Source organism: Gallus gallus, chromosome 1 (assembly GCF_016699485.2).
Source record: "Gallus gallus isolate bGalGal1 chromosome 1, bGalGal1.mat.broiler.GRCg7b, whole genome shotgun sequence".
Taxonomy (NCBI): domain Eukaryota; kingdom Metazoa; phylum Chordata; class Aves; order Galliformes; family Phasianidae; genus Gallus; species Gallus gallus.
The window spans coordinates 25,910,442-25,935,688 of NC_052532.1; the positions used below are offsets into that span (position 1 = coordinate 25,910,442).

Consider the following 25,247-nt stretch of genomic DNA (forward strand, 5'->3'; position numbering starts at 1 on the left):
TGAAAGGAAGTAAAGAAGGAAAAAGAAAATGAACAAATAACCCACAGGGATGTTGCAGAAACTGTTCTGGAAGGCCAGTCAAGGAGCAACCTGTCTTGGAGATTCAGAGGACCTGTCCCTGCTTTATCAAACTTGCACAGCATGGAGCAATAAACATCACTTCCTCTTAGATTTTATCTATCTCTGAATAAAGGTGTAATAAATAGTCTGGAATTCTGGTACTTTTATTAAAGATCTAGAAAATAAAGAGATAATATGCCAATGATAAACTTATGGAAGAACATTTCTTCCTATTCTTTCTACTGTTTGATGAAATTCTCTACCCATTCAAATGATTAAAACAATGCTTAGCACTGTTAGACAACAAATACGTGAGTACCACATAGAAACACAGAATCATCAAGGTTGGAAAAGACCTCCAAGGTCACCTAGTCAAACCATCCACCTACCACCAATGTTGCCCACTAAACCATGTCCCTTGGTGCCGTATCTAATCATTTCTTGAACACCTCCAGGAACAGTGCACCACTTCCTTTTCCAGTGCCCAACCACTCTTTCTTATATCCTTATATTTTCTTATATCCTTTCCTTATACCTGACCTGAACCTCCCCTGGCGTGACTTGAGGCCATTTCCTCATGTCCTATCAATGTTACTTGGGAGAAGAGGCCAAACCCCACCTCCCTACAACCTCCTTTCAGGCAGCTATAGAGAGCTGTAAGGTCTGCCCATCATCTAACCTCTCCAGTATGAATGGAAATTAAATTCCAGCCAGTTCAACACTTACTGATTACAAATGTAGGTCATTCCAAAAGTAATGCTTCCTATTTGTTTCTGTGGAAACTGCAACAGATACAAAGAACAAAATAACAATATTTGATAGAGGGAATCCCTCAGCAACAAACACTATTTTTCCAGCATGGTCACCACTATTAGCCAATTTTCACAGATGAGCTTATGGAGATACTCTTCATTTTGCAGTGTGACAGCTGTACACAGCTGTCTGGAACGAGGCTTGTCTTTCATGTCACTGTCTCCACTGCCAAATTGCACCACCCACCTCTTCACTGTGCTCACGTCCACTATTTTGTCTCTATAGAGTTCAGCAAACATCAATAAATGTCAATGGGTGCCATTTTTTCTGCACAGAGGAATTCAACAACACACCTTTGCTTCACATGTACTTCCACGTCAGATGCCATTTTGTCAGACTGCCCCTCTGCTGCCATCTGTCACACAGCATTAAAATGTAACATCAGCAGGAAGGTTCAGCCTCTACTGCTGTACCACCACCATCTGCTTCCGATGTCATGGGCCAACAGAATAACATAAGAGGCATGTGTGTATGTGTATGTGCACGTGCGTGCCCATATATATTACATTTTCTCTTTAAGTCGTATGTAAGTGTGTACATAAATATCTGTGTGTACATAAATATCTACGTATGCATACACACAGACTTTCCAGGGTATCTTCCAGAAAAGCATTCGGGTTTGAGCTGAGATTATCAGGAGGTATGTAATCAAATGCTGGCTAAATAATTTGTTCTACCGATTACTATATTCACAGATATAATCAGATAAGAAATTGGACACCAATATTTCTTTGCCTTATGATTTCAGTGCATTCTGCACCTCTCTGGCAGAATAAAAAAAAAACTTCAGAACAAAGTAATTTTTGCCAGTGAATACGCTGGTACAGTTTAATGATGTCCCATCTCAGTCTTCTGTTTGATAAACTGACTAGATTAAGCTCTGTAGTTCTCTCCTTATAAAGCAATTTTATTACTCTGAATCATTTCTGTGGGGTCTATTTCAGACTGTTGGTATTTTTCAAAACACAAAAAGAAACTGGTTTCCTGAGCAGACACGCTTCCTCGCTCTCTCTTACTGCATTGCCCATTTAAAAATGTAAAGGTCATCAAGAAAGGCCACACCGTTTCAACTGAAAACCATTGTTCATTCAAAGTGTTTCAAAATCTTCCTTCTTTGAAGAAAATAGAAAATATTTCCTTTGTCTGTCTTAGTGTGGAAAGAAGATTCTCAGAATACATCCCACCTATGACACCTAAATTGCTGTAAATGAGCATCTTATAACACAGTACATATCTAACCACAAATCTTGCTGGAAAATTTTCCAGATCACTGATGAAAATGCTGAATAGTGCCAGGCACAGTACCAATCTTTGCAGAATTTATCTAAAATCACCAGTTTAACAATTATTTCATCTGACAACTACTTCTTGAGACCCAGCAGTTAACTCATTTTCAGTCTATAGCATATGTATGTATTACAGCATAATCTTGCAAATCAGGATGTCATATGAATCCTAAGTCAGATGTCATAAGAACTCAAGCATATTACAGTTATATGATTATTTTATCTGCCAAACTGTTGATCACATTTGTTAATAACAGTCAAGACCTATTTCCCATAAAACTATGCTGACATGCATTAGTACCTTTCCTATACTTTAATTTTTAATTATTTCGAGAAAAAAAGTTTCCAATGATATTCCCAAAGAATTAAATCAGATTTCTCCAAATTCTCCTAATTCCCATTTTTTAATATGAAGAGTATTGTAGCAATCTCCACTAATAAAGAAAACAACAAGCTTCAGTATGAGGGGTTTGGGTTTTTTTTCTTCATAGGTTAGTATGCATTATTCATCAAAGAAGCAATGAGAATCAATAGAACTGGACAGGGCCATTCAGTGAAAACATAGAGGACATTGGTTAGGAAAAAGACACTGAAAGCTGAAATGGTGAAAAACACAGAATCAACAAATGAGGATAAGCTTTAATGACATGTTAGATCCAGTTTCTCTTTTCGTTTGTTAAGACAGCAATTCAAACATTCATCCTGGAAATTTTAGAAAATTTTCTACAAATCCCAATAAAATCTTTTCTGTATTGCTCAACGTTGATTTTCTCAACTGTTTCATTTAGAGAAGGTGGAACTGAAGTATCGTCAATGTTCTTGCTGCAGAAATCTATGAATGTTATTGACACAAATGTATTTCTCACCTCAATTCTGTGTGCAACATCTAAGCTTCTTATTTCCAGAGAAGTCCTTGCATGAGTTGTTCTCTCAGTCTTGTGATACTTTGAAATGAGAAGCATAAATCATACAGTATAGAATGCTTGAAATGGATGTTGTACTGAAATGTTGTACTTAAGAAGAAAGGTTGAAGAAATTAGAGTGGATTTCTTTGGACTGAGTAAATTAGGCAGGAGTACACAAATTATACGAAAGGTTAATATAGGAAAGGTTATGACAAGAGAATGGTGATTGTTCTACACATCCACTGGGAATAGAACATGGATACGCCAGCCTTACAGAAAGAAGATTAAATGGGATCTTAGAAAAAAGCTTTATTTCTCTAACGACTACTGTAGTGCTAGTGCCAACTGTCTCTACAGTGCCCAAAACTCCCTTCACTGGAGGTTTTCAAGAATACGTTCATAGACACTCTTTCAGCTTAAACTGCAGAACTCCAAGTTCTCTAGAAGTTCCTTTCAGCCACATACATTTTCATTTCCTCAGTATTTATGTGTGCATTTTGGAATTAATGTCTTGCAGTATTAGCCTTCTTTACAAAAGTGATTCTGCAAAGTAATTTGCAGCAAAAGTTAGAAGATGGTATTACTCAGAAACACAATATATTTTTGTCCGTCCCAAATGATGTCTGAGATACAAGTTCAGTATTATATAATCTGTTTTCAGTAACACATACGTATACTATAAAAATACTACAGTTCTAGTTTCAGATGCTATAAAAATTAATGTGAGCTTTAAAAGGATGTGAAACACGTAAAAATATCAATTTAACACCCAAAATGCATTTTCACCACAGGTCTTTGTAACAAGACTTGCATACGCAATACATGGAATGATTTAAAAATCATTTTGATACATTATGAATCCCCTGTAAAAAAATAAATAAGTGAAGACATCCTCAATTTTGGTAAATATTTATAGAGCCAAACAATATGAAGTATATGTAACAATCAAATTTCTAGTAAAAATGTGTGCAAGTAGGTTTATTTTGAAAGGAAAATTCCTACTCCCAGTGTCATACCCAATTAAATTCTCCAGGTAATGACCCCATTTGCATAGAGAGCTGAACCCACAAGTGGGAATTTTAATGGGCACACCACCTGAGTACATTAATTGAGAGTGACACTACTTGAACTAGTTTTGTGCTTACCCCACTGAAAATTCTACTCATATTATTTTTAATGTCAAGCTACAAGTCAAATTTCAAGATGATGGATTTGTTCTTTTTTAAGCATTGAATTTGAATAAAAGAAAGCTTTAATTCTGTTATGCATTGCATAGCTTTAACTAATCTGTAGTTCTGATTCTCACCACTGCTTCATTTTTTTTCAGTGATTGGAATTTAATTTTATTCATTAATTTATGAATAATTAGATAGAAAATAATGCCTTCAGCAGCTAAATTGCATTTGGATTGCTGTTTAATGTACATTCACCAGAATATGTGTTACAGTTAAGCTGGTGTTAATAGTTTACTAAAATGTAATTGTGTAAATAAGTTTAATTATTCTTTCTGAAGAAACAGGACGGAATATAAAATTTCAGTCATGGATACCTTAATTTTCTTTTTATACTTAACCTTATGAAAGCATGCTAGCTGCAAAGCAGATTACTGACGCACAGACAGCAGTTGTCAACAGTAGTGTAATACTTGTGCAGTGTTTCCCTCTATCCTTCACACACCACTCATAATGACCTTGAAGTTATCATGGATTCTAAACCATCGCTGTTAGTCTACATTAAATATGTAATCAAGGTGTCTCCTCATCACAGAAGAAACAGACAAATGGAGCTAGATTTCCTAGGGAGGAAAGCAAACCCATGGTGCTTAGTATATTTCCAAGCATGTTCTTATTAGTCTTCAGTAACTGAAAGCAGCACAGACTCTAAAAGCTTGTATGACACTGCAAAATCTATTAATTTTAAAATAATGTACTGGTCTTATTCTTAGGAGGACAACTATTTTGAAGACTGTCGGTTTGCAAGACTGCAGAGTACATCTCAGCTAACAGAACTTTCAGTTCCTTATTTCAGTGAGCAAGGCAGAATTAACGTATTTTGAGGTTCATATAAACGAAAGTAAAACACATCAACTGCAGTAACTTCAATATATTACAAATTTCCAAACATAACACTTTCCCAAGTCTTTGATTAGGAGTTGTGCATAGCAGTGAACACAGAGAAAATAAAGAAGTAACTTACAACGTAATATCTTCCTACCATCTCATTAACGTCCTTTCTCTTCTCTTCTTTGAATAAAAATGATATTTTAAAAAAATAAATACACAACAACAAAAAACAGAGTGTGATTAAGTTAAAGAAACAAACAGTTACTGTGAAAGGAAGTTGGTAATATGAGAGGCATACAAACTGGAGTACAGCATATTCACTGTGTGGTCACTCTTGCAACAACTTGGAGATGAGAGAAATTGCAGAAGCTTACGCCACTGATTGAAGAGGAATTGTATAGTGCTTGGGCACCAATTACATACCACTGAGATGATATAAAGAGCTTCAATTACAGTGGAGTATTTTGTCAGTTAAAACAGCATATGCATATCAGAATGAAAATTAGTTAAGATACTATTAAAGGTATAAAAAGGTACTATACAATCTTTCATCTAACATCACATTTTTATGAGTACTGAATGGTAATGTACAACAATTGCTATAATATATATACATAAAAGAGGCAACCTGGATTGTATCTAGTGTTCTATTAAATTATTTTCAAGAGAGGTGAGCTGATATACTAAAACCTATACAGAGCTTAAGACCACCTAATCAAACTCAACACCTGCTGTTTTGCAGAATGGTAATTCAGAGAAATTTCTCACATTCCATATAGAGTAGAAATAGGCCATCACATCAGAGGTTTGTGAAGGAGGGGAAGGCCATCCTTTTATGTCACTAGCATCAAATCATTGGTAAATAGCATAAGCGTGTGCTTATGAGAAGGTTGAATTCTGTAGAAGCAATCAACTCCACATTTGAGTTTACTGAGTACAGTGAACGAGGTCATCACAGAAGTGGGTGCAGGGTATTATTTTTATTGATCTTTTTCAATATCCTGATGCTAAAATTGAGGTAAAGTTGAATTGTTCTCTTCGTAAGTGAAAACTCGCAGAAGGTTTAGAAGATTATAAATAATACTGTAAGATTAATGCCTAAAGCTTTTGTTGTCACTATCAACATTAAGTCCTTCAACATGTGGTGTACATATCCACACATAGAACAAGAGACAGAGAGAAGAAAACAGATATATTTCTCAAATCTTTTATTTAATTCTGGGTCTAAGAGTAAGATTTCAGATACCAACATTGTGTTGCACAAGGTTACTAGGCTGCTGATAAAAGGAGCTTTTCTGTGGAAATACAGCAATATAAATGGCAATGTTCTCAAAGAATACACATCATTTATTGCAACCATTAAGATTAAAAAAACAGCAACAGGGATAAAAGCTTTTCATTCAGAGACTACACCGAAGGATTCACCATACTTAACATGCAGTTCTTAGCATGAGTACTGTAGCTGAAATAGAACCATTCAAAAGCTCCATTACGCTGCTGATCACGATCCCTTTTCATAAAAGCCTTTTTTTGTGGGAAGAGCTGGAGGGAATATTAGGTGTTATAGACAGTGTTCTAGTGGCTATAACACTGCAGCAAGTCTCAAGTGGTGCTACTTGTCCAATTATTTACTATGAGAAGTTTCCAGCATAGTCTCAATACCAAGAACTTATGGTATACACCCAAGCACAGAATTTCTGTCTCATGCTACCTGTGAAAACATCTCTAAGAGACGTATTTTCATTTTAGACCCTCTGAGAACCCATGTGTACACAGACACAGTAGAACATTCAATGACTTTAAAACAGATGTATGAAGATTAGTGCAAATGAGTACTGTTTCTGCAGTTTTAAAGTAGCATAAACCTGTTCTCATCCTCTTAAGCCACATGAAGAAATACCTGCTTAAGTCACACATGAGATGGTCTACTCCATCTGAGTTTAAACAAACTGATTTTAAAAATTTTCCTCAATTTAAAGTAGTGGTATTATATATAAACCTTCCATTTCATAGCCCACAGAGGCCACTTCATCATTATCTATTTACACTGACATGAACCAACCAAACATTCAGCTTGTTTTTAGAAAACCAAATACTGTTGCAGCGCCTGTATTTAAATAATTCTCATTTTGATCAAATTTAGTAATTACTGGAGTTCTATTTAATTTATTAATTACACTAAGACATAAATGTAGCCCCTTAATGATAAACTGTTCCACTGCTGTTCTGTATCATGGAGTGTCATGCTGTTACCCACCCAACACCCAAGCTGTTACAGATCCACCTGTAAGACTGCTCATCTACACTGTGCGAAGTGTAGATGAGCAACCCCTCTGTGCAAAGCACTTGAAGGCCAAAGCCTTCAACAAATGCTGTAACAGAAAAAGCACAAATAAGACACAAAATTATTATTCAGAACAATAACTCAGCAGAAGATATCCCAAAGTTTCAAAATAAAGATCTTTATTTCAAAATAGTGTTTGAGAATAGCACATCCAGTTAATATAAAATACAAAAAGCAAGTTACCATTTTTTCAAATGGGCCAGTTTGCAGAGCTATATACTGAAACACTGTACAGTTTCACAAGAACTGTTATAAAACACAGTTAAGTTCTGATGTTTTAACTTTACTTAAACTATATTTTCACATTTGTCTCCTTCTAATTCTGCTTGTTTTAATTACACAAGGTGCTTATAAGATTGCCTATGGAGTGAAAATTACAAAACAGAATTTAATAATATAAATACAGAAAGAAAGTCCTTAAACTACATACTAACATTCTCTGCTACGAAGATACATTTTACAAAAGTGCTAATATCTCTATGACGAATAGTAGCAGATTACATTTAAATGACAAACAAATCCCACGTTTCATTTTTTTTTTAATTGTCTGTAATACTTTGCTATTTCTAATCACTGTAAGGGTAAACAAACACAGCATTTTCAGTTCTTAGTATTTCACAAAGGAAGTGGGAAAAAGTAATGTATATGCGTGTATGTGTACACATGTGTAGGAGTGTTTGTACACGTGCATGTATGTATAAACAGAGCTCTCGTATCTAGAATTTGTATTTTAACAGAACTGGAAATAAATTCTTAATAGTAAATACATTTCTCAGGATCTCATAATTTCAGTTAAGCAAAACAATATCTGAGTTCCTGTAAGTAGAAACAAGGCTTATGTAAACTGTATGAATTTTTACATAGAAAAAAGACTCCCTGGATTGACATTTACATTTTTAAACTACCTTAACCTGTGGTAGAAGTAATTTTTACTAACATCCAGTATTCACTGAAAGCTTCAAATGCAAATGTGCAGTTTTCCAAACACAAAGCGGGAACTGCTCAGGCAGAGACATCCCAGAAGGACAGGAGACAGGAAGTCCTTTTTCCCGCCTCCAGAAGCACAAACAGACAAGAAACAGCCATAACTCACCTCTCTGTGATGAGGACACAAGGAAGGACAGCTAGTGTTGCTACCTAGCCCCAGAGAACATGTCCCCATCACCACTGTGTCAACCATAGGCCTCCGATGGGTGAAGCACTGTCTACACTTTTTCCAAGGTGCATCAAGTCCCAGTGCTCACCGTGATGCCCCCAGTTTCCCCAGAGGCATTATGCCTTACAAAGGCAAAATGCCTCCAGGCACTGCCACTCAACCAATGCACCTCTTCCCCCTTCCCAATGTGGTTCAGACTTTTAGGAGTCATAATTGAGCCCCATGGGCCTGATTCTGAGCTCGGGGAATTTATCAATTTAACTATATGATTGCTTATTAGCCTGCCTATTACCATAATACCTTTGTGCTCCCTAACTGGAGCTACACCAATGGAAAATTCTGACATTAATGGAAATGTACTTAGTTAATGCAACATAGATCTGAATCTGGCCCAATATACAGGGGGAAATAAAACCAAAAAATATGAATCAAGAAATAGATAAGACACCTTCTGAGTAAAACTGCATTGCACCAGAATATACCACAATACTGCAGATGTTAAGGCACCTCCCAGCTTCCTATTATAGTTGAGGATTTGGCTATTTTACCTTCAGTGATAACTCGCAGTAGTAAGCACTACTAGTCAGTGTTCACAGGGAGAAGCTTGGGTTAATGTTAGACAATTTGTTGACTCAGCTTCACATTCCTGCAATGTTTAGTTTGTCACATTTACATAAACTGAATTCACTACAGTGGAAAGAGACAATAAGGGTCAATTCACTTAACAGAACTAAGGTATTGGCTACTGATGACCTTTTAACAAGTTTACTACATCCAGTACATCCAGTAATATACAAATGGAAAACCTGGAGTGTAGATAGGAAAGTTACACTATGTGAAGTCAAGATGTACAGGTGGTTTGTGCAGAAAAGTTAATAGTTTGCAGATGTAGAGGGGAGAAACTAGCAAATGGGAAAGGAAATGGGTACCTTTATTCCCTAAATCTGGGAATGTCGTAAACTTCTTTATGTGTTGGACCAAATTCATTTCACAGTTTCAATGACAAAAACAGGTATTAACTAGAAAACCTTAACGGTGTAATAGGTAAAAAGTTGCCAACTAAATCCCAACTTATCAAACATTTCAGATCATGTTATTCCTTTTTCAAAAGGATATACGTTTCTAAAATATCCATTTTCTACACAGCTTCTTTTTAAGTAACACTTAAAACATACATAAGAATACTGTAATTTCTTTTTGCATATGACAACAGAATTCCTTGACTGATTCAGTATTAATTTAGCCTTTACACCGTTTTTCAATGGCACTATCCTCTATGGATATTTCCCACACAGTGAAGAAATAAATATTAAATTATGCAACACTATCTGTAAAACAACAAAAACTGACAGGATCATTTATGTTTTGACTCTCGAGTAAACTTTTGATAATTTCCTTTTTATAGCCAAATTTTAAAGATTTATTAGACTATTAGTTTGTTAGTGTAAGGATATATTTCATGTCTACATAAATTTCCAACGTCTCTTTCTAAAAAAATGCATTTCAAGTAATATTAGTACTGAAGTAAAATGCAAGTTCTTTATTCTGTCTTCACTGACAGCAACAAAAACCTAGTATTCTAATAGATGGCAAAACCTACATTTACTTTAGTTTGCCAAATCTTCATGTATTACCAACAATGGAAAATATGAAGAATCTCTCTCAAACCAATGAGATAGTCAAAACAAAAGAAACACTGTCAATGTGATGTCGGTAGCAAAATCAACAGTAGATTACTGGTGCTGAGAATTTAACTTAGGTTAAAATTATAGGCTGTTTTCAACCCCTAAAGAGATTGAAAAAAGAACTTAAGAACTCCTGTAAAGGAATGTTATATATGAAGCCACTTGAGCATTTAAATATTAGAAGAAGGTAAAGACAAGTACTTAAGGCTTTGCCCTGTAGTCTCTTCTCTGACCAAAATCTGTCACTACATTCAAATGGCAACTCTGCTGTCATATATCACCTGCAGCAGCAGGCCGATAGTTCAGTTTCAATAAAATCTTCCATTTGCAAAGCCAAAAAGAAGCTGGAATGTAGCTTGAGATTCACATACAAAACTATACAATTTGTGTTAGAATACAGACTTGAGGATTGCTTAAAAAAAATATTTATATATCAGGAATGAGCAGTGCAATACCAGTTGGTTGTGTGAAAATCTTACCTTGTCTTTCTTCAAATGTATTTTAAGAAAAGCTTTCTCCAGTTTTTAAGAGGAAAAACTAGGAAAAGATAAGTATTTCAGGATGGAAAGCAGATCCCACAGCATTCCATGCAGATCTCCAAGCAATCTGAAGATTCACAACATGCGTCCATTATGCCACAGTCCATATCACATGGGCAGTTACAGTCATCCCCCATCTCGTCCCCACAGCAACAGCAGCAGGCCTCCGATGTGCAGATGCCACAGGATGCTTGTCCCAGAACAATGTTACAGAGGGTGAGAAATTCACAGAACAAGCAAGCCAGGATACAGTGAACACAGCAATCTTCACGTGTATCAGTTCAGTAGAACATCACATATTAAAGAGAAAAGGGAATAAAAAAAAAAGCATTAGTATGTCATTTTAAGTGTACATATATCACAGTGTCAGATAAGTAGTTGAAAGACAATGATTCAGAATAGACATAAGCCAGTATCATAAAAAATATGTTTCCTATCTTCAAGGTCACTTAAGCAGCCTTAGGTCTCCAATTCACTACCAGTTTTGGTGCAAGTTTCCTTTTTCTACACAATTTCTTGTCAATCCTTTTAATGTTTTACTTTGTTTCAAGAGAGTTGATAACAATAACTGAATGTCAAAATGCATCTCTCGCAAGTATTAATAAGTTACCTGAGATAACTGCAGAAGTATTCCACAAATTGTCAGTAAAAAATCTGACACCCAACAAACAAATTTACAGAACAGCTTCAAACAACTCATACATTGACTAGACACAAACCCAGCTGCAGAACCTTGTACTCGGCCTTTTCGAATGGCATGTTGTTCACATGGGCCCACTTCTTGATACTGTCGAAGTCCCTATGGATGGTATCCTTTCCCTCCAGTGTGTTGACAGCACCACGCAGCTTGGTGTGGTTCACAAACTTGCAGAGGGCATGCACAATCCCCACTGTCCAGGTCACCAACAAAGATGTTAAACCGTGCTGGTCCCAACACTGTTCCTTGAGGCATACTACTCATCACTGGTGTCCACCTCAACACTGAGCTGTTGCCCACAACGCTTCAAGTGAGACCATTCAACTAACGGTAAGGATAGTATGTCCTCCCATAGCAAACATGTACTATCTACGAAGATTCTAAGAGGTAGTGAACAGCCAGTCCAGACAGAAAACTGAAACTTAAAAATACACAAAATGTTCAGCTTGAAAAATATTGTTCTTTTCTAGCCTGAACTTTCATTCTTCATTTTACAGCTTGCAAGCTTTTAACTCCTTTAGTCACTAACTACTGAATATTGGGAAGGTATTCTGGGGAAAATATCCTTCACCAGCTCATTCTCTTTCTGTCCCTAAAGTTCATCACAAGTATCTGCTACAAGAAACCATTAGCACGGACACGATATTGAGCTATATGGACATTTATTCTGAGCAAGTACAGAATCTTCTTAAAATTCATAGACTAGAGCCTGTTATCGTAATGGAAAGTTTGCAATTGGTTCCAATAGTAATATCAAGACTCCAAAACATTTATAGTATCCAAAATGATCACGTTACTATCTTGATTGATTGCAGAAACTTTGATGGCCAGACACTGTACAGCTGAGTTTACACCAGCATGCACAAATAGAGAAATGCAGTTCACAGTTCAACATCATTTAGAAAGTCTTTTCCAAGAATGAAATTAACTACCTTAGCTCTTAGCCCACACTACCACCACGGTGCTGCAGATGAATTTCTCTTCATTACTACAGTAGTATCCAAACTTAGCTGGAGAATGCCTGTACTGCAGGGTTGTCACAGTCACTATATAGATAATGAATGCAAACAATCAAAAGAAATGAAAAGCAAGAAGAAAGAACCCTGTCACAAAACTCACGTTACTGTGCAGGAAGTAAAATTGGGAGGAAAACACAGGTAAGACTGAGCTATTTTTAAAGAAAGTTGTTGCCTGTACTGTAAGGCTGCTTTTTCTAAGTGTATGCTGTCACTAAATAAATGACCTTCACAGAAAACCCAGAAGAAACGTGAAAAAAAGCTGGGGAGTATCAGTTCACTGAAGAGGACCAAAGCCATACCAATGGCAATTAATTAGTTGGTTGTCATGGAGATGGTTTTAAATTTGTTCAGGTACAATCTCCTTTCAGATTTTCTTTTAATGGGAAGAAGAAAGATAAATAAGCCAAGAGTTGTATCTAAGAAGCTTTCATATTTGAGGAACTGAGATATCTACTGTTTTGCATCTTTAAAACACAGCTGCAAGAAGCTAATATAACAGATTTTCAACTACAAATATATTAAATAAAACACCTCAATAAAACTTTCTGAGTATCCGTATTGAAAATAAGACACCCAAATAAATTATGTCATCATGTCTGCTTCATATAGGGCTATATAAAATTGCAGGGTGAGAAATGAACTTCCACACAAATTCTAACATAGCTATTTATTACTTGACAAGAGAGGCAATACATAAGTTAAAACAGAAGCACATTCTGGACCCAAAATATATTTTCCCTGAAATACAAAAAAATCTTCACACTAAGTCAATACCGACAAGGGGAGGCCATGCTGATTTAAATGATGATAGTTCCAACATAACAGCGGACACAAATAACAATTTTTTGTCTTTAGTGCTATGATGCAATCCCTGTAAGTCTTTCTTTCCACCTCTTCTTTACTGACTGAAACACTGTAAGAGTATTTTCCTACTGTTTATTTTGATTTCCTTGTGCCAGGATTGTAAAATTCATCTTTACCTAACAATTTTTCTGAAAGTGCACAAGCATTTATTAACATGAAGTTAAGATACCTTTTGTTGGTCTCCTCAGTCTTCACTTTTACAGTGAAAATAAACTTTGATCCACATTTCAATAACAAAATTTAAATAATCATGCTTTTATATTCTTCATGGTATTGGCTTTTAATAGCTAACCATGCAGCAATTATTAAGCACATGACAAAGCAAGCTCTTACCTAGCCCTAAGTAACCAGCTAAATTCAGAATCATAACTCCATACATCTGCAATACCTTTCTTTCTGGGTAGATGACTTAAAGAATTTCTTCCATGTATGAAACCTACATCTTAGCTTCTCATCTACTGATATAATTACTAATAAGGTGAAAAGATATCAGAGTGGTTTTTGTAACAGCACTGATATGAGACCTTAAGGTTTCATAACATATTAACATATTACACAAAACTCACACATTCTTCTCTAGTACCCTACTCATACTCCAAACTGTCAGTTCCTAAGAATTCATATGGTTTAAAATGCCTTCTTTGGTTGCTGTAGTGGTGTGCCATTGCCAAAGAGACATGGCCATGAAGAAGATACTATAAAATACTCACTCCCAAAGAGATAATCACAGGTATATCAGTACCACACTGGGGACAACTAAAATATACTTTAGTACTTGCACACCCTGGTAATTCTTGTCTGGTTCCAACTATTTTAACACATTAAGACTGTACTTAACTTCCATTCTTTGACCTTACTACATGAAAATCGTAACAGTTTCTGTAGATGAGGGAGAAGTGGAACACTTCATTCAAACTGGAATTAAACTGGAATTAAACTTCATTTATTTTAGTTGGGAAATAAAATACAATGTAAAACAGTAAATTTGATGTTCTTAAAACCTGGTAACACATTTTCCAGAAACTCTGAACATATTTTAGTCTTTTCTGCTCAATAAATGATAAGGCAATATCAGTCATGATGCAATACCTACGTTACTTTAAAAGGCTAAGTTTTTTAATTTTTTTTATTTTTATAACTAGTCTTGTTTTCATTCTTCTTTTTCCATTAGATATAGTTGTGCAAATAAGAATCAGGGGTGTCCATTTACCAAGGACTAGACTCCATGTGCCTTGCTGTTGATGATACAGCACAGCTGCTGAACAGCTAACTTACAGAAACTTAACAGTTTCTTGAAATACAAGTTTTCACCTAAATACTTTCAAAGAGAGAGAACTCAGTCTGTTTCTCGTTATATAAATCCATTAATGAAGATAAGACTTTCCTCATGACTTACAAACTAAACTGTAACAAGCTCAAATTTCCATTGCTTTTCAATTCTTCTATCACACTTTTCTCTAATTAACACTGAAGTACTGCACTACACATGAATGCTACACAAGAATATGGATGTGGGGTGTTAAACACTGCACAGAGGTATATTTTGCACTTTAGAAAAGGATATGTCTGCTTTTGCTCTTTTATCAAATGCATTTATGATTTCATCAAAACACTGTATCACATTTGTTGACTAACACTCAAGCTCCAAAGGCTCTGCTGAATGGCATAAATTATGTTAGGCTTGGTCTGTCAGCTGAGAGAGTATCTCTCACTAGACCAATCCACAGTAAAGGGAAAAAAGCAGATCCACTTTCAGATACACAAGTTCATCCAGAGTTATCTTTTCATTTTGAATTGGATGAAAGTAAGACCCAAATTAAAAGAGTCATTCCATGAGGCATTTTCATATACAGATGTAAGTAAAGCTGTTTCCTTAGTACTCTGGCACATCTCCAAAAGTGACAGATTTGTTAGGGAACTTTAAACAATGCGAAGGCAAACAGAATCTCAACACACTCAGTCAAGCTGTTGTTGCTTAGATCACAGATGAAATTCCAGCTACTTTGTGCTGGAGCGCAAGAGCATGTACGTTACAAATAACAGATACTTTAAATGCGCTACACATATCAGATAATATCCAGACTAGCATCTTAAAATCTGACCTTGAGCCAGCAGTGTGCCCTCGTGGCCAAGACGACCAACAGTATCCTGGGGCTCATTACAAAAAATGTGGCCAGCAGGTCAAGGGAGGTGATCCTGCCCCTTTACTCTGCCCTGGTGAGGCCACATCTGGAGCACTGTGTTCAGGTCTGGGCTCACTGGTTCAAAAAAGACAGGGAACTTCTACAGGGAGTCAAGTGGAGGACCACAAAAGATGATGAGGGGCCTGTAACACCTCCTTATGAGAAGAAAGGCTGAGAGGTCTGGGGCTGTTCATCCTCCAAAAGAAAGGGCTGAGGGGAGATCTGATTAATGTTTATAAATACTGACGGGTGGGAGGCAAGTAGACGGAGTCAGGCTCTTTTCAGTGGTAGCCATTAACAGAACAAGGGGCAATAGACACAAACTGGAACACAAGAAGTTCTATGTGAACATGAGGAAAAACTTATTTTCTGTAAGGATGATGGAGCACTGGAACAGGCTGCCCAGACCGGCTGTGTAATTTGCTTCTCTGGAAATATTCAAAACCACCAGGACACTTTCCTGTGCAACCTACTGTAGGGAACCTGATTTAGCAGGGTATGGGTCTAGATGATCTCCTATGATCACAGAATGGTTTGGGCTGGAAGGGACCTTTAAGAACATCTAGTTCCAACCCTGTGCTCTAGGCAGGGACACCTCTTTCTAGACCAGGTTGCTCAAAGTCCCAACCAGCCTGGCCTTGAACACCTCCAGCACACCCTGGGCAACCTGTCCCAGTGCCTCACCACCCTCACAGTAAAGAATTTCTTCCTAATATCTAGTCTAAATCTACCCTCTTGTAGTTTAAAGCCATTTCCCCTCATTTTGTCACTACCTGTCCTTACAACAAGTCCCTCCCCAGCTTTCCTGTAGGACCCCTTCGGGAACTGGAAGGCCGCTATAAGGTCCCCCCCGAGCTTTCTCTCCTTCGGGATGAAAAGCCCCAACTCCCTCAGCCTGTCCTGACAGGGGAGGTGTTCCAGCCCTCTGATCATCTTCATGACCTGCCTCTGGACCCACTCGAACAGCTCCGTGTCCCTCTTGTGCTGGGGGCAGTGCTCCAGGTGGGGTTTCACAAGAGCAGAGTAGAGGAGCAGAATCACCTCCCTCAACCTGCTGGCGACACTTATCTTGATGCAACCAACACAATGATTCTGTGATTCTGAGTCTGTGAAAACTGTTTATCCACTGATACTCAAAGCTCACAGACCCCAACGTCTCATCCCAGTTACAAAGTTATGTTCTGTTAGGGGAAAGAAGCAATATTAGCAGTAAAACAACTATAATTTTTGTCAGTGCCTGTCTTCAAACATCTGTGCAAGTACATACAACGTTATTTATTTCTAAAATATCTGTGTACACGTTGCTCTGATATCTAATTTACATTAAATACTTTTCCTTAATTTCAGCTTCCTTTTTATCCCCTCAACTTCATTTTTATTAAAAGGTGCAGTTCCAGTTAAGAAACTGGAAAAGAAAGATTTTAAGAGATCATCTAAACTGTACAAGATCTGCAGAAGTTAAACTGAAAAATGTGTACAGAGAAACACACAGGCAGGCTGATCTGTGCTGCTTTTGTAACGTTTGACACTAACCTCTCACAAACTGACCCAATACGCTTTCATTCCAAGCAGGCAGGTCACATGCGATAAAAGGTTTCCCTGTCTGCAATGGTAAATAAGCTCACTTACAGAACGGTGACCTTGGTCAGCTTTTTACTAACTATATCCACTGAGTTCAGACAACTCAAAACAAATCTCCAGGCACTCCGCTGTCTCACAGCAAGAATCAAGAAAGGGCAAAACCACAATCAAAGTGCCGGCTGAGGTCCTCAGCGGGGGATCGCGCCAAGCCCCTGCAGCGCCCTGAACAGAAGCCCCAGCAGGCACGGTGGGCTTCCTGCTGCCAGCACAGTCTAGGATAACCCACACGCAGGGATAACCCACTGCGAGGGATAACAGCCCTGGCCAGAGCAGCGCAGCACTCGGCTACCAACAGGAGTGAGCCACGGAGAAGCACCCCTAGCCCAGGTTTGTAGGAGGTATGTGCTACCCAGACTGGGATGTCAGCTTGGCAGCATGTGTGCACGTGCAAAACTGTGCCCACAATATATGCAGATTCTGTGCAGCTTCTGCTAACCATCCCCTTTCAGAAAATTCACTACACGCAGTAAAACTGTGAAATGAAAATAAGAAATCCGGAGAGAGCAAACCAATGTGTCATGTGGAGTACAGCTACCCCTGGATAACAGAGCCACAATTATTTACATGGGGGACAGAAAGTTATACATTATAATAGGTGATATTTCAGCATTTTACAATATAAAACGATCATCTTTCTTGATCAAGAAAATTAAAACATTGCCTGAATGCTTAAATTACATTACAACACAAATGGAAACTTTCATCAAAGCCTATATTTTAAACTCTTAATATAGCCATAACCTCAGAAGAAAAATGATCCAGCTGGTAAACATACTATGAAACATGCAAATTTCCAATACCTAAGGCTTCCTTTGAATCTGCAACTTTCATTCCCATTGCTCATCATGGCAAATACTGAGACTAGTCAGATGCCAGCTGGACTGTGACCTTATAAAATAGATGCTGTGGAAAGACCTTTCTTCATTACAGGCCCTGTGTTCCACTTGCTCATTTAGCACAATGTGTAAATCACCTGCCAAGATTTCTACACAAACAAAATATAAACCACACTTAAAATACACCACTTTTCAAAATATCTTCTTAAAAATTACAGTTTTGACTATTTGATGTTATTTGCACACTGACTGACAACTGCCTTCTGCCATAACCTAGTCTAACAAAAATACTATTAGAAATAGCAAAGTACTCAGGCAGAGCTCCAGATTACATCAAGTTCCAAAAGATAACATTAGAAATTTTGGCACAGGAGGTTAGAAAGACATTAACTAAGTAGCTGCCTAAATGCTGGTGGGATGGATTTCAGAAGTGTATGTAAGAAAGAGAGAAAGAGAGAAATGAGAAGAGGGAAAATGGAAGGAGTTGAAGGAAAAGAAAAGAAGAAAGGAGACACTTTAATGGCCAGTAGATATTTCTGCAATATAGGCTATCTGTGATACCAACCCAGAGACAGAACAGTATATAAAAAAACTACTGCATTTGAGAGAAAAAAAAAAAATCCTATTCAAAATCATACACCCAAAAGGAAAGGGAAGTTGACTGAACACGATGTCAGTTTATATGAAGTTATATAAACCAAAACAAGATCCACTACTTCAAATAGAGAAGTCTGTTATCCTGCTAAGACAACTACTCAGTACTTTCTGTATATATGCATTGGCTCTTAAAACTGCAGCTACAAGTCTGTCTGCTGGATTTATTTTCAGTTAAGATATCAGTATCACACTGGATATTTTAATTAGTGTAGTCAGCAACACAAGTCAAATTGGGCTCATCACTTCCAACATCTAAAGCAGATGATGAAGCTTATACTAAATTGAAGAAAAACTGTTACATCCAAACACACCCTGAAGAGTTTTCAACTTCTGATTTCAAGAAAAAAACACCCACTGGGTGTGATTGCTTACTGCATCTCTCATGCAGGTTACACAGGATACGCAGTCCAGAAGACTCTTCTATATCCGTCTCTCTCCTGCAACCAGGCTTATCTCACTTCCTATAAACTTTCTTTGTAAAAAAAACAGAACTTGGGAAGAAGATGCTTTCTCCTGCCTTCCTGGTTTAGATGGCCTGGGAAGAAATTAAGTAAAATCTACTGTATATAAAGGAATCAGTTCACGATCTGCTCATCCTAGTTTAACAAGCTGCCTTTCCAGAGGAGCACAGTAACTGTGTATGACCTTGACTATGAGGAGCATCACCCTAAACTCAGGTTCTGACAAGCTGTTAAGAGTTGTGGTAACTGCCGTAACAAATATAGTGACTAGTAGACTTGCGTGGTCACAGCAACCTGACCACAAGCGAGAGCTCAATTTCAAAACCAGTATTCCCTCAGTACATCATTTACTTACTTACTTTTATCAACAATTGCTTTCTCATTTGCAAAATTGCATTTTGTTTTTAAAAAAAAACAAAAACACACAACATATAATGAAGCTTCATACGTTTCTGGTAGAAAAGGTTGTTTTTTATTTAACAAAATAATTAGTGTCTAACTCATTTTATTGCTCCTTTCCATCACAGTAAGTTCTAGTTCCATCCCTCCCACTGTCCAGCTTCTTCTCTTTCCTTCTGCAACCCTAAGTATGTCATTATTATTTACCTTCCATCATGTATGTACTCAGTTACTAACTTCATTTCCTAACCCCTAAATCTACCTCACTGCTGTCTCCTTTAGACTTCCTTCCCTCTTCAAGTTGCTTCGGGCAGAAAAGAGTTTGTTCTCTCCTTTTCTACAGATAAACACAGGCTTCTAAATACAGCAGCTAGACTTTTTTCAACTCCTTTTCAATTAGTTTTTTCAGTTTTCCAAGGTTTCTCTGTGCTATGCATACTAGGTGCAGGAATGACAATGCACTTTGCCAATAGTCTGCAGAACAAGAACACAGCTTTGGAAGAAATGCAACACCTCCAATACAAATGATTTTAAGTATTATTAATACTTCTCAGAATTAAAACAAAACAAAACAAAACAAAACAAAAACAAAACAAAAAAAAAAAAACCAGCAACTTTTATTCCCAACATGCAGCAAAGTCTATCCAGTCCCTTTGAAAATTTTCTAGAACTGAAAGTGTTTAGAAATTGTTGTTTTGTTGGTTTTTTTTTTTTAATAGAGAGAGAGACTCCTATTTCATAATTCTTTTGCTATGGGGTTTTGGGTTTTGGTTTTGGTTTTTTTTTTGGTAGTGTAAGTCATGGAGTTCAGTAAGATTTCTTCAGGGACAATATGGATTAATAACAGATGCAGAGGAAGAGCAGAGCTACTGAGTACACTTACATCCTCCTAAGCCTCACTGTGTGTGAAAGTGTTTCTAAATAGCATACCCTGGTATGATGATTTGACTCCATAGACTACATCCTCATTTAAAAAGACAGAATTAAGCTTCTGTACGATTGCTACCAAATTGTCTTTCACATCTTAAGCATTTCCAATACAACTTCAATTCCTAAAACTCACGAGATATAATGTGCCATACAAGTGGAGCTTGCAGATGGAACAATTAATAAGTTGTTAACTTAGGGGATTTTGGTGGGGAGTAGCACTCCATACTGAATTTTTCTCTCTGGCCACTTTTATTTACTTAATAAAATCAGTTATCTTCCTGATTGCCAATAGTGCAGAGGACTCAGGGTATCTTCTGGGAAGGGTAGATGAAGTAAAAACACATGGAATGTGTTTCAAAGAAAAAATGGGTAGAGCGAAGTGAAGTGAATCAGAGCGCAGAGAAGCAAACCCAGCAGCTCTTCAACACTTCACTTGGCTTGTGAAGTTAATATGGCACAAGTTAAAGAAAAGTTAAGCTGCTAAGAAAATCACAAAAGCTTTCAAACTGTTCCCTGTCCTTTGCATCTTTCTGTAAATCTTTTCAACAGTTTCTACAGATCCATGCCACTGGATAAGAAAGCAGACCTGCTCACAAAAATACCCCTACCCACAAAAGAATCAGAATGAATAAGTTGTAGAAGTTATGTTTCAAGTAACTGATCATCTTGAAAGAGTGTCTTTGCAATCCTCATTCAGAGAACTTGTTAATGCACTCTTCCAGTACTGTACAGTTATATGCACTCATCTAGCATATATATTACTGTTTTAAATGTAATAAAGCTCCTTTGAACAGGTAACCTCATTATATCTATTTTTTTTTCTACAGATAGATTATAGTATAGATTTCCAGAAGTATTCATAAGGGGTTAACACTTCTTAAATTCATAAGCATTTCTTTTTATATTATGGATAAATTATTTTTCTTTACATTATGATTTGTTCTTTGTGTTATTTTTTGAATGTCAACTGACCATTGCCAGAGTCCCTGACTGAGACTATTACTCATAGTCTACAGTTCCTCTACACAGCCTCACAGGGTAAATTACTGAAAAACTGAAGAAACTGTCAGAAGGATTGCATATATGCACTGTGTAGACACAAATTTAAAACATGTCTGCACAGAACTGAAAAGCAAAATACATTTCAAAAGTAACTCTTGTTTTCAACAACTATTCCCTTTATTGGCATATCACAATACTCTGGATACACCTTAATCATTGCACAGTACAACTTATGTTTCACTTGTGTTGATGAACAGAAAACTTAGAGCAAGAGACGTTTGCAAGGTGGGTCAAGTGACTCAGAACTTACAACAAAGCAAATTAAAACATTACAAAATTATATGTATAATCCTGAATATAATCAATCTTAGCTATTATATTATCAAGTCAAGAAACTGAATGCTATGGTAAGGATTACTCTGCAGTTCCGTACTTTCTGTATATTGTATGAGGGAAGAACATATGCAAAAAATACTACGCTGGAGGGTGAACCAGTTTTCACAAAACAGAAAGAGACAAGGGGAATATATGAAGTACAGCATTATGATTTGGGAAAGAAATTTTAAAGGACTGAAAACCCAACTGAAAAATAACATTAGGTTCTTGAAAATATATATGAAAATAGGCTACAGCAAGGAGGACCAGCCCATGGCACAGTACAAGTGAAGCTCTACTTGATATTATTACATAGATTCACTCAGTAGGTTCGATTGAAGTAGTGGAAGCCAAGAGAAGTCACTCCACTGAAATCAGTGGGTTTCACTCAGGCCAGTACATACAGTCCTTCTGATCCCTTCTGCTTTCATCCAGGCTATGAATCCTCCTCATTTCACTGAACAGTACAGTCTCCCATTTCTCTAAAATCTGTGTCTTTACTCATCTCTCACTTTTTTTTTTTTTAAACTAGTAACATCTGCATTCTGCCTGCACTCTGAAAGGCTGTCTCAAACAAAATTTATATAGCTTCGGCACCCTTGTTGTAATGGGCAGTAGCAAAGCCCTCTGAGTATATCAGTGCTAATGGGACGGCAATGGACTGAGGAAAGGCTCAGCAACACTGGGACCATTAGAGTAATTACAAGCAGTAAAAACACACGCAGAGCTAAAACATGAAGCAAAATTATTTACTTTTGCTTATTTCAGCTGTGCACTAGGAGTATGAAGCTTCTTCATGCAAATTATTTACAACATAAGCCACATTCATTATCAAAACACAGGTATAAATTTTTTTATTTAGTGTTCAAACCTCACAGTTCATCAGAATATCTGCTAGCACAACATTCTCAAAAACAATCTCTACTCTTGTGGAGCCTGCCATTAATGCAATTAAGTATTTACTGTGTTTTCAACTACTGCTTTAACTTTTTTCCTGATATACTTGTGATGATGTTGACAGGAGTTTCTGTCCGTTCATGATACTAACTACAAAGAAGAAAACATCACCAGACTATGTTGGCAAAATATTTGAAAGCAACAAATCTCCCATTGCTTCAATTTCCTTCAAATACTTAATAGTTTCCTTTGGGGAAGTAACTTGCTTTTTATCATAATGATTTCTATTTGCTTCTGGAGCATGAGTCACGCTCTTCAATTATTTTCAGTTGATTGTGTAATTATTAGTGAGAACAGGGTTTGGCTAGTCTTCATTCCGTTTGTTTTTTTAATAAGAATTTATGCTTACCTTCAGGTGAAGGCTTTTGAGAGAACGCAGAGCTTATTTTACTCTTCTTGCTGCCATTGCTGTTGACAGACAAGGTGGACTGAATTTTCCTGTGCATTTTTTCTGAAACAGGAGATGAAAGTTTTCTGTTGTTTGCTGATGCATGCTTGACTCCATTGTGCATTCCACTTCCATTACTCAAGCCTGCGTGGCCATTCTGCACTTTGCCAATTTCTTCCTCACCCCCTTCCAGTGCTGAAGTATTCGGCTGAGGCAAACGTTGAGGTTGTGCTTAAAATGAAAGAGAAAGAAGGTGTTAATTAAAACTGTAAATTGAACACCAAATACTTTAGGCTAGACTGGGCAAAAATTAACATCCCCAGACAAAACAAGAAAGATTAAAAATAATTACAATTAAACATTTATAAAGTGTCTCACTCACGTCTAGATGAGGCCTAGAATCCCTGTTCAGCACTGTACTGGCTTGTGGTTCTCTGTCAATTGGACAGAGAGAACAAGGCAAGCGATGGGAAGAAGGAAAAAGTCCAGAGCAGGAGAAAAAAAGAATGAAAACTGAGGCAAACTTGAGTAAAAGGGAGCCCAACGAAGAATTAGGGAAACAGAAATGAAAATAAAAAAAAAAAACATATGGAAGGGAAGATAGAGTCTGCAGTAAAAGAAGTGAAACTGCTGGTTGGGCAACCTGCCAATCTCTAGAAAATAACCACAGTGACAAGGGAAGGCCACCCCAAAAGACAGCCACCAGAGACCAGTATATTAGATATGAATAAGAATATTCAAATAATTAATACCAGTTAGAAACTAAGCTCATGGGTTGCTGGAAAGAACAAAAACGTTCAAAATCTTCAGGAAGTGGGGAGAACACCGCAGAAAGCCATGGCAGGCTAGTCTCCTGACTGTATTCCACAATTACGAAGTTACAAATGACTGTAATGGACACGTCAGGGTTTTAATGACAGCAAAATGAAAATGGTCAGACAAAAAGAATACAAAATCTGTCAAGGCAGGAACCTGCTACGTCCTGGTTAGGACTCCAAGAGAATGTGTTATAAAATCATTCTAATGAGAGGTCACGAAACTTCATCATTCCTTTCCTTGTTAAGCTACAGTATCATAAAGGAGTCTATTTTTAATAACATGGGAAATACTTCATGCATTTAAAGTCTATATATCTAAAAAAAAGAGAAGATAAGTTTTTAATGTGAATCTTTGTAATAAAAACACTAGTTTCCAATTAAGGATTTTTATTTAAAAAAGCCAACTTGCTTCTGAAACTAATTAAACTATACGGATAGTAACACAACAAGATTTCATAATCAAAAAGCATCAGCCCAATCACCTCTCCTAATCAAAATACTACTTTATCATGCTTGGACATAAAGAGGTTTTCAAGCAGGCCTATCTTCAACTGTTTTCAGATTTTATGCAGAGGAAAAAGCCCATATTCTATTGAATGCAGCAAGATTAAACAGAACCAGTAGTAAAGGAAAACACTGCTCAGAACTGCAGTTCATTTTCTTTTCAAATGATTCACATCAATTTTCTGACGATTTCACAGTGTAGCTTTGTTTGTAGATTACATCTAAGATAAAAATACGTGTAGGTAATTATAGTTAACTTCCTTTAAAAGAAACAGCTACATTGATCAGGTAGATGTGACTAAACTTCGACAAATACTACAAGGACACACACAGCAGCAAAGTCTCTAAAAGAACTCTCAGTTCTGAATTGGCCTAACGCAGTCTCAACACTTCCCTTTTATCAGGGACATCGATACCATCGTCAGATTGCTTCCTCAAATGATTACCAACTTACCAGATTAAACTTTAGACAAGTCTTAATCTAAGCCTTAGTCACATTCATAGGCAAACAGAGATATTTTTAGAATAGTTTAAATATTGAAGAAAAAGAAGAACTGGTTAATTTTTTACTTTTCATTGGATATTTTTATTGGATATTTTTAGCTACAACATGTACGATTTTAAGAAGACAGTCCACAGTGCCAACATCAGACTAGGTTAAAGCA

General features: G+C 36.8%; 1 protein-coding gene across 1 annotated transcript in view; it reads right to left on the reverse strand.

The window, feature by feature from the left end:
- Positions 1 to 7,573: 7,573 nt before the first annotated feature.
- MDFIC (MyoD family inhibitor domain containing) overlaps positions 7,574 to 25,247 on the reverse strand; it is a 49,977-nt gene continuing 32,303 nt past the window's right edge. The window contains exons 5-6 of the mRNA XM_046943766.1: positions 23,222 to 23,491; positions 7,574 to 11,116 (exon numbers count right to left, since the gene is read on the reverse strand). Of these exons, the coding sequence (XP_046799722.1) occupies positions 10,869 to 11,116; positions 23,222 to 23,491 (518 nt within the window). The 3' untranslated portion in view covers positions 7,574 to 10,868. The remainder of the gene's footprint in view (positions 11,117 to 23,221; positions 23,492 to 25,247) is intronic.